The following is a 13,115-nucleotide window of genomic DNA, read 5'->3' as shown; positions in this document are numbered from 1 at the left end:
CAAGAATAATTGCTAAATTGCAAATATCTGGTCATCATTTTCCAGTAGAGCTGTGACTCCCAGTATCATAAAGTAGCATAAGAATGTCACTTTAATCCTTCAAACACAAAGTAGACTTGCTAAATATTTAATTTTTTACACAAAACTGAAATTTGCAAACAGACATTGTAAAACATGGGGCTGAATGACTCAGACTGTCACTGTGCTCTGTACTGTAACTCTTTAACAAGTGATGCCACAATTAAGGGCAACACAATGCTTCCTAGTTCAGGACTGTCCCATGTACTGCAGGTGATTTAGTAACACTGAGACCTGCCCATAAATGCCCACGGCACTCCTCAGTAATTGTGACAACCAAAAATACCCCCCAAAATATTTCTAAAAGTCTCCTAGAGGAACCTTCAAGATGGCAGAGGAGTAAGACGTGGAGATCACCTTCCTCCCCACAAATACATCAAAAATACATCTACATGTGGAACAACTCCTACAGAACACCTACTGAACTCTGGCAGAAGACCTCAGACTTCCCAGAAGGCAAGAAACTCCCCATGTACCTGGGTAGGGCAAAAGAAAAAAGAAAAAACAGAGACAAAAGAATAAGGACAGGACCTGCACCTCTGGGAGGGAGCCGTGAAGGAGGAAAAGTTTCCACGCACTAGGAAGCCCCCTCGCGGGCGGAGACTGCGGGTGGCGGAGGGGGAAGCTTCAGAGCCACAGAGGAGAGCGCAGCCACAGGGGTGCGGAGGGCAAAGCGGAGAGATTCCCGCACAGAGGATCGGTGCCGACCAGCACTCACCAGCCCGAGAGGCTTGTCTGATCACCCGCCGGGGCGGGCGGGGCTGCGAGCTGAGGCTCGGGCTTCGGAGGTCGGATCCCAGGGAGAGGACTGGGGTTGGCTGCGTGAACACAGCCTGAAGGGGGCTAGTGCGCCACAGCTAGCCGGGAGGGAGTCCGGGGAAAAGTCTGGAGCTGCCAAAGAGGCAAGAGAACATTGTTTTGGGCTGCGTGAGGAGAGGGGATTCCTTCCCCATCTGCCCACAGAAGGCAGAGCACCACCTAAACGAGGTCCAGAGACAAGCACAAGCCGGACACCAGAGACGGGCATGAAACGTTAATGCTGCTGCTGCCGCCACCAAGAAGCCTGTGTGCGAGCACAGGTCACTCTCCACACTCCCCACCGGGAGCCTGTGCAGCCCGCCACTGCCAGGGTCCCACAGACCAGGGACAACTTCCCCGGGAGAACAAATGGCGCGCCTCAGGCTGTTGCAACGTCACGATGGCCTCTACTGCCACAGGCTCGCCCCGCATTCCGATTATAAATACTGTACCCCTCCCTCCCCTAGCCTGAATGAGCTAGAGCCCCAATCAGCCACTGCTTTAACCCCATGCTGTATGGGTGGGAACAGATACCTGAGGGCTACCTACATGCAGAGGCGGGTCCAAATCCAAAGCTGAACCCCAGAAGCTGTGCGAACAAAGAAGAGAAAGGGAAAGCTCTCCCAGCAGCCTCAGGAGCAGTGGATTAAATCTCCACAAAGAATTTGATGTATCCTGTATCTGTGGAATACCTGAATAGACAATGAATCATCCCAAAACTGAGGAGTTGGATGTTGGGAGCAACTGTAGACATGGCGTGTGCTGTCTGCGACAGTTTTATTTCTAATATTTATGTTTATCTTAGTTTAGTGTTTAGCGCTTGTTATCATTGGTGGATTTCTTTGCTGGATTGGTTGCTCTCTTTTTCTTTTTACTATTATTATTATTTTTTTTAATAATCTTTCTTTCTTTCCTTCCTTCCTTCCTTCCTTCCTCCCTCCCTCCCTCCCTCCCTCCCTCCCTCTCTCTGTTTCTTTCTTTCTCACTTTTCTTCTCAGCCATGTGGCTGACAGGGTCTTGGTACTCCGGGCTGGTGTCAGGCCCGAGCCTCCGAGGTGGAAGAGCCGAGTTCAGGACATTGGTCCACCAGAGACCTCCTGGCTCCACGTGATATCACTCAGCAAGAGCTCTCCCAGAGATCTCCATCTCAACACTAAGACCCAGCTCCACCCAACAGCCAGCAAACTCCAGTGCCGGACACCCCAGGCCAAACAACCAGCAAGACAGGAACCCAACCCCACCCATTAGCAGAGAGGCTGCCTACAATCATACTAACTTTACAGATACCCCCAAACACACCACCAGATGTGGCCATGCCCACCAGAAAGACAATATCCAGCCCCACCCACTATAACACAGGCACCAGTCCCCTCCAACAGGAAGCCTACACAAGCCACTAAACAAGCCTCACCCACTGGGGGCAGACACCAAAAACAACAGGAACTACGAACCTGCAGCCTGTGAAAAGGAAACCCCAAACACAGTAAGTTAAGCAAAATGGGAAGACAGAGAAATATGCAGCAGGTGAAGGAGCAAGGTAAAAACCCACCAGACCAAACAAATGAAGAGGAAATAGGCAGTCTACCTGAAAAAGAATTGAGAGTAATGATAGCAAAGATGATCCAAAATCTTGGAAATAGAATGGAGAAAATACAGGAAACGTTTAACAAGGATCTAGAAAACTAAAGAGCAAACAAACAATGATGAACAACACAATAAATGAAATTAAAAGTTCTCTAAAAGGAATCAATAGCAGAATAACTGAGGCAGAAGAACGGATAAGTGACCTGGAAGATAAAATAGTGGAAATAGCTACTGCAGAGCAGAATAAAGAAAACTGAATGAAAAGAATTGAGGACAATCTCAGACACCTCGGGGACAATATTAAATGCACCAACATTTCAATTATAGGGGTCTCAGAAAAAGAGAAAAAGAAAGGGTCTGAGAAAATATATGAAGAGATTACAGTTGCAAACTTCCCTAACATGGGAAAGGAAATAGTCAATCAAGTCCAGGAAGCACAGAGAGTCCCATACAGGATAAATCCAAGAAGAAACATGCCAAGACACATAATAATCAAACTATCAAAAATTAAATACAAAGAAAAAATATTAAGGGCTTCCCTGGTGGCACAGTGGTTGAGAGTCTGCCTGCTGATGCAGGGGACACGGGTTCGTGCCCCGGTCTGGGAAGATCCCACATGCCACGGAGTGGCTGGGCCCGTGAGCCATGGCCGCTGAGCCTGCGCGTCCGGAGCCTGTGCTCCACAACAAGAGAGGCCACAACAGTGAGAGGCCCACGTACCGCAAAAAAAAAAAAAAAAAAAAAAAAAAAAATTAAAAGCAGCAAGGGAAAAGCAACAAATAACATACAAGGGAATCCCCATAAGTTTAACAGCTGATCTTTCAGCAGAAACACTGCAAGCCAGAAGGGAGTGGCAGAACATATTTAAAGTGATGAAAGGGAAAAACCTACAACCAAGATTACTCTGCTCAGCAAGGATCTCATTGAGATTCAATGGAGAAATCAAAAGCTTTACAGACAAGCAAAAGCTAAGAGAATTCAGCACCATCAAACCAGCTTTACAACAAATGGTAAAGGAACTTCTCTAGGCACGAAACACAAGAGAAGGAAAGACCTACAAAAACAAACCCAAAACAATTAGAAAATGGTAATAGGAACATACATATTGATAACTACCTTAAATGTAAATGGATTAAATGCTCCAACCAAAAGACACAGATTGGCTGAATGGATACAAAAACAAGACCTGTATATATGCTGTCCCCAAGAGACCCACTTCAGACCTAGGGACACATACAGAGTGAAAATGAGGGGATGGAAAAAGATATTCCATGCCAATGGAAATCAAAAGAAAGCTGGAGTAGCAATTCGCATATCAGACAAAACAGACTTTAAAATAAACACTATTACAAGAGACAGAGAAGGACACTACATAATGATCAAGGAATCAATCCAAGAAGAAGATATAACAACTGTAAATATTTATGCACCCAACATAGGAGCACCTAAATACATAAGGCAAATGCTAATAGCCATAAAAGGGGAAATTGACAGTAACACAATAAAAGTAGGGGACTTTAACACCCCACCTTCACCAACAGACAGATCATCCAAAATGAAAAATAAATTAGGAAACAAAAGCTTTAAATGGCACATTAAACAAGATGGACTTAAATGATATTTATAGGACATTCCATCCCAAAACAACAGAATACACTTTATTCTTAAGTGCTCATGGAACCTTCTCCAGCATAGATCGTATCTTGGGTCACAAATCAAGCCTTGGTAAATTTAAGAAAACTGAAATCGTATCAAGTATCTTTTCCAACCACGAGGCTATGAGACTAGATATCAATTACAGGAAAAAGTCTGTAAAAAATACAAACACATGGAGGCTAAACAATACACTACTAAATAACCAAGAGATCACAGAAGAAATCAAAAAATTCCTATAAACAAATGACAGTGAAAACACAATGATCCAAAACCTATGGGATGCAGCAAAAGCAGTTCTAAGAAGGAAGTTTATAGCAATACAATCCTACCGCAAGAACAAGAAAAATCTCAAATAAACAACCTAACCTTACACCTAAAATAATTACAGAAAGAAGAACAACAACAAAAAAAGAAACCCAAAGTTAGCAGAAGGAAAGAAATCACAAAGATCAGATCAGATATAAATGAAAAAGAAATGAAGGAAACAATAGCAAAGATAAATAAAACTAAATGCTGGTTCTTTGAGAGGATAAACAAAATTGATAAACCATCAACCAGACTCATCAAGGAAAAAGGGAGAAGACTCAAATCACAGAATAGGAAATGAAAAAGGAGAAGTAACAACTGACACTGCAAAACTACAAAGGATCATGAGAGATTACTACAAGCAACTATATGCCAATAAAATGGAGCTGGAGGAATTAGGCTCTGTGACTTCAGACCATACTACAAAGCTACACTAATCAAGACAGTATGGTACTGGCACAGAAACAGAATTATAGATCAATGGAACAGGATTGAAAGCCCAGAGATAAACCCACACACATATGGTCACCTTATCTTTGATAAAGGAGGCAAGAATATACAATGGAGAAAAGACAGCCTCTTCAATAAGTGGTGCTGGGAAAACTGGACAGCTACAGGTCAAAGAATGAAATTAGAACACTTCCTAACACAATACACAAAAATAAACTCAAAATGGATTAAAGACATAAATGTAAGGCCAGACACTACCAAACTCTTAAAGGAAAACATAGGCAGAACACTCTATGACATACATCACAGCAAGATCCCTTCTGACCCACCTCCTAGAGAAATGGAAATAAAAACAAAAATAAACAAATGGGACCTAATGAAACTTAAAAGCTTTTGTGCAGCAAAGGAAACCATAAACAAGATGAAAAGACAACCCTCAGAATGGGAGAAAATATTTGCAAACAAAGCAACTGACAAAGGATTAATCTCCAAAATATGCAAGCAGTTCATGCAGCTCAATATCAAAAAATCAAACAACCCAATCCAAAAATGGGCAGAAGACCTAAACAGACATTTCTCCAAAGAAGATATACAGATTGCCAACAAACACATGAAAGGATGTTCAACATCATTAATCATTAGAGAAATGCAAATCAAAACCACAATGAGGTATCACCTCACACCAGTCAGAATGGCCATCATCAAAAAATCTACTAACAATAAATGCTGGAGAGGGTGTGGAGAAAAGGGAACCCTCTTGCACTGTTGGTGGGAATGTAAACTGATACAGTCACTATGGAGAACAGTATGGATGTTCCTTAAAAAACTAAAAATAGAACTACCATACGACCCAGCAATCCCACTACTGGGCATATACCCTGAGAAAACCATAATTCAAAAAGAAGCATGTACCACAATGTTCACTGCAGCTCTATTTACAATAGCCAGGACATGGAAGCAATCTACGTGCCCATCAACAGATGAATGGATAAAGAACATGTGGCACACATATGCAATGGAATATTGCTCAGCCATAAAAAGAAATGAAATTGAGTTATTTGTAGTGAGGTGGATGGACCTAGAGACTGTCATAAAGAGTGAAGTCAGAAAGAGCAAAACAAATACCATATGCTACATACATATGTGGAACCTAAAAAAAAAAATGGTTCTGATGAACCTAGGGGCAGGACAGGAATAAAGACGCAGACATACAGAATGAACTTGAGGACACGGGGAAGGGTAAGGGTAAGCTGGGACAAAGTGAGAGAGTAGCATGGACATATATACACTACCAAATGTAAAATAGATAGCCAGTCGGATGCAGCCGCATCGCACAGGGAGATCAGCTCAGTGCTTTGTGACCACCTAGAGGGGTGGGATAGGGAGGGTGGGAGGGAGGTGCATGAGGGAGAGGATATGGGGATATATGTATACATATAGCTGATTCACTTTGTTATACAGCAGAAACACACACAACATTGTAAAGCAATTATACTCCAAAAAAGACGTTAAAAAAAAAAAGTCTCCTAGAGAAGGGAGTCCCACCTCCACTGAGAAATGTAAACATTATAATACATTGAGAACATACCCACCCCCTCACCCCAACCCAACTGCACACCACGTAATAGTATTTCTAGTCAGTTACGTGTCCATCAGTAGAGGCTACTGAGACACAGGAGGCCATTTGTACTTCTAGCAGACTAATCTCTCCCGCTCTTCATGCACTTGTGCTCATCTTCTCCCTCCTGTCCCCATCCCACTCCTCTCCCTCTACCTCTGCATCTTTCACAATCACACTCTATGGAATAATAATAGAAAACTGATTAGTTCAGGCTCTTCTACTGACCCGCATTCGCTTAATTCCTAGGACTGCCAGTTTCCTCCAATGTATAAAAAAGGTGACATTTCTGTGCTGCCCGACCCAGAACACTTGTTAAGGAAATAAAATAAAATAACATTTGTTTGGGGAATCGTGGCAGAGGAGCAGAGACTGAAATATATATACATGCCATAGCCACGACCCATTTCCGGTAAGAGAGATAAACCCTAAACTTATCAATCAATGGTAACAGTCTTCTCTGGTTTAAAAAGGTCTCTTTGGGGTACAATTATTCAGTTAATTCAAACGTCCTTTCAGGATTGTTTTTCCCTTCCCTCTCCCCTTCCCCTTCCCAGGGAATCCAGCATACTCTAATAAGAGGACTGAAGAAGCTCTTTGATCTGCTTGCTGTTTGGGTCCTAAGAGATTCCTATTTCAGGGCGACTGGTCTGGTCATATCCCTGGGTGCCCTACACTCGTGTCCGTGAAAGCCCACCTGTTCTTTCTGGGCATTGCACTGGCATGTGCTGCTGAAGCACAAGATCCCTGCTGGGGTCTCTGATCAAGAAACACGGATAGGGCTTCCCTGGTGGCGCAGTGGTTGAGAGTCCACCTGCCGATGCAGGGGACACGGGCTCGTGCCCCGGTCTGGGAAGATCCCACATGCCGCGGAGCGGCTGGGCCCGTGAGCCATGGCCGCTGAGCCTGCGCGTCCGGAGCCTGTGCTCCGCAACGGGAGAGGCCACAGCAGTGAGAGTCCCGCGTACTGCCCAAAAAAAAGAAACACGGATGTTCAGCAGTGTCGCTGTCCCCCATCCTGTGCCTTCTGATCCACCAATTCTCTCTGACCTTCCAAGTCTACCCACCAGGGCACAAAGAAATTTCTGGATCCATCTATATACCTTGATAGGCAATGGGGAATTGAAGGAACCACCTCAGGTGCAGGTGTTAGAAATCTCCCTCGACTCGGTAGCACATTCTTTCAGCATTACTCAACAGGAACTTCTCTAAAGAGTTGAGCTTTTCCCAGCTACACCCTGAGAACCCCAAACCAAGGTGAGTGTCTCTATCACTCCCAGTTCTCTGCTCCAACACTGGCTGGAACAGTCAACCCCAAAAGGGGAGCCAGGATGTGTCTGGCTTCGTGCCTCTTCCTCTGATTTGCTCACTCCGCCCGGCACCAGAAGGCCTCTAGATTCCCCTCCCATCCTGGACGACAACCCTCCTCCCAGCTGGCTGTGGTTTCACTGACCACATGCAGTTCTTCTGAATTAATCACTGGTTCAGCATCTCTTACTTGCCATCCGTGAGACCAGCTCAGTATTTGCTCCTGCTCCTGCCATTTGTGTGGGTTAATTCTGTTTGTCAACTGAGGCCATGATACCTAGTGTTTGGTCAAACGCCAGTCTAGATGTTGTTGTGAAGGAATTCTTTTAGATGTGATGAACATTTAAATCAGTAGACCCTGAGTAAAGCAGAATGTGGATGGGCTTCATCCAGTCAGTTGCAGGCCTTACGAGAAAAGACTGAGGTCCCCCAAGGAAGAAGGAATTCTTCCTCCACGCCGCCTTTGGGCTCGAGCCTATACTGTCAACCCTCGCCTGGGTCTGCCGCTTGCCAGGCTGCCTTGCAGAGTGTGGACTTTAGCCCCCACGGTCATGTGAGCTAATTCCTTAAAAGAAATCTCTCTCTATATAGCTACAGCTGTAGATACAGATATATCCATATATCTAGATATCCAAATGGATATCCATCCTATTGGTTCTGTTTCTCTGGGGAAGCCTGACTAGTCCACCATTCTAACACACAGGGGACCATTCATTTTCTCTCAGGCTTTCATCTTGTGTCACATCTTCTCTGGCTTCTTTTCTTTTAAGAGCATCAGAGTATTTCTTTTTTCTTCTGATTGGCAAAGTGAACAGTGAAAATGAGTTAAGTAAAATCTTCTGGTCCTCTCTGTCACTGCAGCGTGCTCAAGACCTGCTCTTGGGTAGATCATGTTGAGAGAGATCAGAAGACTGATCCTTAAAGACATGCAGTTCTAACTATTTAAAAAGACATCACTACCCGAATCATAATTTGACTGTATATTTTGAGTTACTAATTTATTGTTTTCTCCCTTCTATTTTTCCTTTTCGTCGCCCCCTTCCCAATCCAAGCCTTGCTCTCCATTCCCTCAGGAGACTATGTCAGGGGAGAAAACAGAAGTAACCTGTAACCTGTAATTCTGGTTTTGGCTTTCCAAAGAGCTTATGCTTAAGCTTAATCCAGAGGGCTAAACAGGGCAAGGGGTGCTCATACCGACAGACAGAGTATCCCAGAGAATTTGAGGAAGAGCAAGGTTTCTCCACTCCAGGCTGGAAAGCAGCAATCAATGACTAATACTCAACTTTTATGGTACAGCTCTGGGTTTGGAGGTTCAGGCTGTACAGATATTCTAGGAATGAAGGCAGTAAAACTGAAATTGTCCGTTACTCTAGTAAATGACAGCTCTAATAGCTAATAATATCAAGTGCCTGCTATGTGCCAGGCCCTATACTAAGAGTTCTTACATGTATTAGTACTATTATTTTCTCCATTTATTTAAAAAGTAAATGATTTGCCCAAAATTGGGCAGCTGTTAAGACATGGTTGGGCCACGGTTCCAGAATCTTTACCTGGAATCCTAACCTAAATGGTCAGACTCCAGAGTGCTTACATAATTAACACAGATAAAATAACTGTATAACCAATGCATCTGATAACAATAACAGTTTAAAAGTATAGATTAAGGGGAATTCCCTGGTGGTCCAGTGGTTAGGGCTCTGCTCTTCCATGCAGGGGGCACAGGTTCGATCCCTGGTCAGGGAACTAGGATCTTGCACACCACGCAGCAGCACAGCCCCCCAAAAAAGTGTAGATCAGGAAGAATATTTATGTGGCTAATTCTGTACATTGGCTTATTAACTGGAACAAATTATAAAAGAATACTTCTTAAAAAAAAAAAGAATACTTCTTTAGAATTTCAATGCCTCTTTTGGTTCTGCTATGATTACTCACATTACAGTAATAACTTGGAAAACAATATTCCAGAAAGATGTATTACTCACATGTTTATTTCATCTTCATTTAATAACTGCATCACTAGCAGGGTAATATGAAAGGAACCATCTCTGTTCATTGCTTTGGCCAGTCGCTGATCTTGTTGTATTATTGCATTTTGCAGGATCTTAATTTCTTTTGTAATCTAATCACACACAGACAAAACAGAGATTAGGTAAGCAAAATTTCCTTATGGTAACACTGAAATCAAGGAGAAAAATAAGCAACATATGAAATGAGAATGATGTCAAGATCCTTCAGCCAAACAATGCTTAATTGTCTAACTATTCTCAAATATCCTGGAGAAATGACTTGGAAAGTTTAATAGGACGTTTAAGTTAAAAAAAAAAAATCACACAATGCTTGTCCATTTTAAAAGCATCAAGCCCAACACCCTTCTTTTACAGACTGCGCCACTGGTTGCGTGGAAAAATTCTTAATGGCCATGTATCTTTTCAGAAATGTATCCTTGGAATATACAGTATGACTCACTATAATTATGATCTTTCCTAAAAATAAAAGTTTTATTCTTGCCACAGAAAGGTCAAACTGGCAGACAACATTCCATTTCTGTTGGCAGTAATATTTATTTGTCCCCAAGTGAATGTGTCTGAGAACCCATTCTTCACGGCCTTTAAGATTTTTTAGGACAGCAATAATTTCAACAGGAATGACAACTGTCATTTCCCCAGACATGTGAGGAGGGGCATCACCATGGAGAGAGAGCTGCAAACAAGTCTAAATGCGTATGTTAGAAAAACTGTACAGTCCGCACCTAAGCAAAACCCCTGGTCCCTCATCAGCCTTCCCCTCTCAACCTAATGAGAACAAAGAAGAGGAATGGTGGCTTTTCCCTCCTCCATTTCCAGTTGGAGACAACTCTAGTCAACTTCTAAATGTGAGCGCACTGGAAAATAGTTTGAATATGGACTAGCAAACCAAGCAATCCCCAGAGAAAAGAGCACACGTAGAAGCCCAGAGGCAACAGAATTAGAGAGAAAAGGAAGAGAGAGGGGGCTGGCAACAGAAGCAGAGCCCTAAAGAGACAGCAGAGATAAGAAACAACTGAGTCATGAGCACAGCAGGCTGTTCTGATACTAAAGAAGCTGTTTCATCCTGAACAATGTTCCCATTATCTGCAGAATGCAATTGGGCAAATCATGAGATACTATCCTGGGATCTGACTTCTCACGTATCTTTACAATAAATCCACATCACCCAAAATAACCTCAGCATTTCTCTATTCCTTGCAACCTGGAGGACAGTAAAATGAGAAACAGTGTTTTCCTGGTAGGAAGTTATGCAGTAACACCTAACACAAGATTTCCCAAGGGAAGATGTCACTTCCACGACACCCAACAAAAGAATACTCACAGCCTGATAATTAAAATGCTCCTAAAGCAATAGTACACAAAGATCTTACAGAGTCAGCGTTTCCTCTACCTCTATATTGCTAAAACTAAATTGTAAACTCCCCGAGGGCAACATCTATTTCTTCCACCCCTCCATCTCGCCACAGTGCCTGGTAATAAAAATAAACACAACACTGAGACCACAACAGTAACTACCCTTTCTTGTGTGGTCACTAGGCTCTAGGCACTAGAGTGAGCATTTTACATATATTAGTTCACGGAAGCCTCCCGCCGATCCTGTGAGGTAAGATGTTGGTACTGTCTCCATTAAAATAAATTGAAACACAGAAGATTAAAAAAATCTTTTCAAGATCATATACCCAAAATAGCAAAGGAATTTGAGAAAAGGATAAATTACAATACATGAGAAAAGATGAGGGAAGTACCTGGAGGAAAAGATCCAGGAGTGAGGAGAAGCGGCCAGAGAGCCGTGCAGGAAGAGGTACAAGTAATGTGTTTTCAAGAGGAGACAAGGAGAGAGGCAGACATGTGGGTGGTGACTCAAGACATGAAACATCAAGGGAAAAAAGGGCATTTAAAGGAGATTCTGAGGAAGTTTACTGGATCCTGTGTAATAGAGCACACAGGCCCTCTCATAAAAGCCTTTAGTATAAGTCTACACCACTCTGCGAGGATTTTACACATGAATTTTTGAGAGATTTTTCCAGGTGCAATGAAGTGCTGAGATCAGCTTTCAGGAATGATGAAGCAGCTCAAGACGGTCCAGGTTCACGTCGGAAGGGCCTAGCCAGTGCCGAGTAAATCACGCAAGATCAAGAATATCAGACCTCAAAACAGTATAACTACATCTTCAAATCTTAGCTGGTACAAATGGTAATTCTGGCTTAACTGATCGTGAAAAAGTGGTTTAGGATGATAACTTTTTAATACAGAGTGATGCAAATTAAAGGTACTGGACTTGTATCAGAAATCCTGGATTTTTACCCCAGGTCTGCCGCGGGTAGAACCCCATAGAGGTCACCTAGTCTCAGTGAGTCTTGGTTTCTTCAATTGTAAAGCACTGCCAAACTTACAGGGATGTGTTAAAGGTCACGCAGACAAGCTACAGGAAAGCACTTTGCAAGCTCTGCACCATTTGCCTAATATAAGGTCTGCAACACTGCCACTATTATTAAAATCAGTGGTTCTCTACCCCAGGGGACATTTGTCAATGCCTGAAGACATTTTCATTGTCACACCTGGGGTTTGCCACTTGCACTTAGTGGTAGAGTATCTGCATTTTCATAAAAACTGAGTCTTCATTCTAAGCTCAAATACTAATTATATGTAAATTCAGGACAATGCTCAAAAATTTCCATCCATTTGTATATTCCGCATTTTAGTGCAATGTCCTACTATTTAGTGAAAAAGTTTTAGACCATTCATATCTTTGAATTATCCAGTAGCTTGTAAAACTGCAAATTAAAATTTGTAAAACACTTTGAAGACTATTGCTCTGAAGTCATACAGTACTTATAATGCAAAAATAACCTTAATCTATGAAAATTCTAAAAATAATCTAATCAAGTAATGTATTTCTAACTATGCTTTGATGCTCCAGATCAACTTACATATTCCTTGATATCATCTTTAAAAAAATTTTAATGCATTTTATTACTAATTATATTCTTAAAAGATAAAAAGAAAAAACGAAACTACTTCAGAGTCTTCTCTGTATGCCATTTTAAAAGGTACCAGTGTCGGGCTTCCCTGGTGGCACAGTGGTTAAGAATCTGCCTGCCACCGCAGAGGACATGGGTTCAAGCGCTGGTCCGGGACGATCCCACATGCTGTGGAACAACTAAGCCCGTCTGCCACAACTACTGAGCCCGATTGCCACAACTACTGAAGCCCGCGCGCCTAGAGCCCATGCTCTGCAACAAGAGAAGCCACCCAATGAGAAGCCCGCACACCACAATAAAGAGTAGCCC

At 42.8% G+C, this 13,115-nt stretch overlaps 1 protein-coding gene across 1 annotated transcript in view; it reads right to left on the bottom strand.

Moving 5' to 3' along the window:
- Window positions 1-13,115, bottom strand: part of LOC307195531 (A-kinase anchor protein 7-like) — a 143,234-nt gene that overhangs the window by 109,954 nt on the left and 20,165 nt on the right. The window contains exon 4 of the mRNA XM_079939667.1: window positions 9,781-9,917. Within this exon, the coding sequence (XP_079795793.1) occupies window positions 9,781-9,917 (137 nt within the window). The remainder of the gene's footprint in view (window positions 1-9,780; window positions 9,918-13,115) is intronic.

This window comes from Stenella coeruleoalba (assembly GCF_951394435.1).
Source record: "Stenella coeruleoalba genome assembly, chromosome: 12".
In the NCBI taxonomy this organism is placed as follows: Eukaryota; Metazoa; Chordata; class Mammalia; order Artiodactyla; family Delphinidae; genus Stenella; species Stenella coeruleoalba.
The sequence above is the reverse complement of the archived record's forward strand: the minus strand, read 5'-3'. Positions and strand labels throughout refer to the sequence as shown.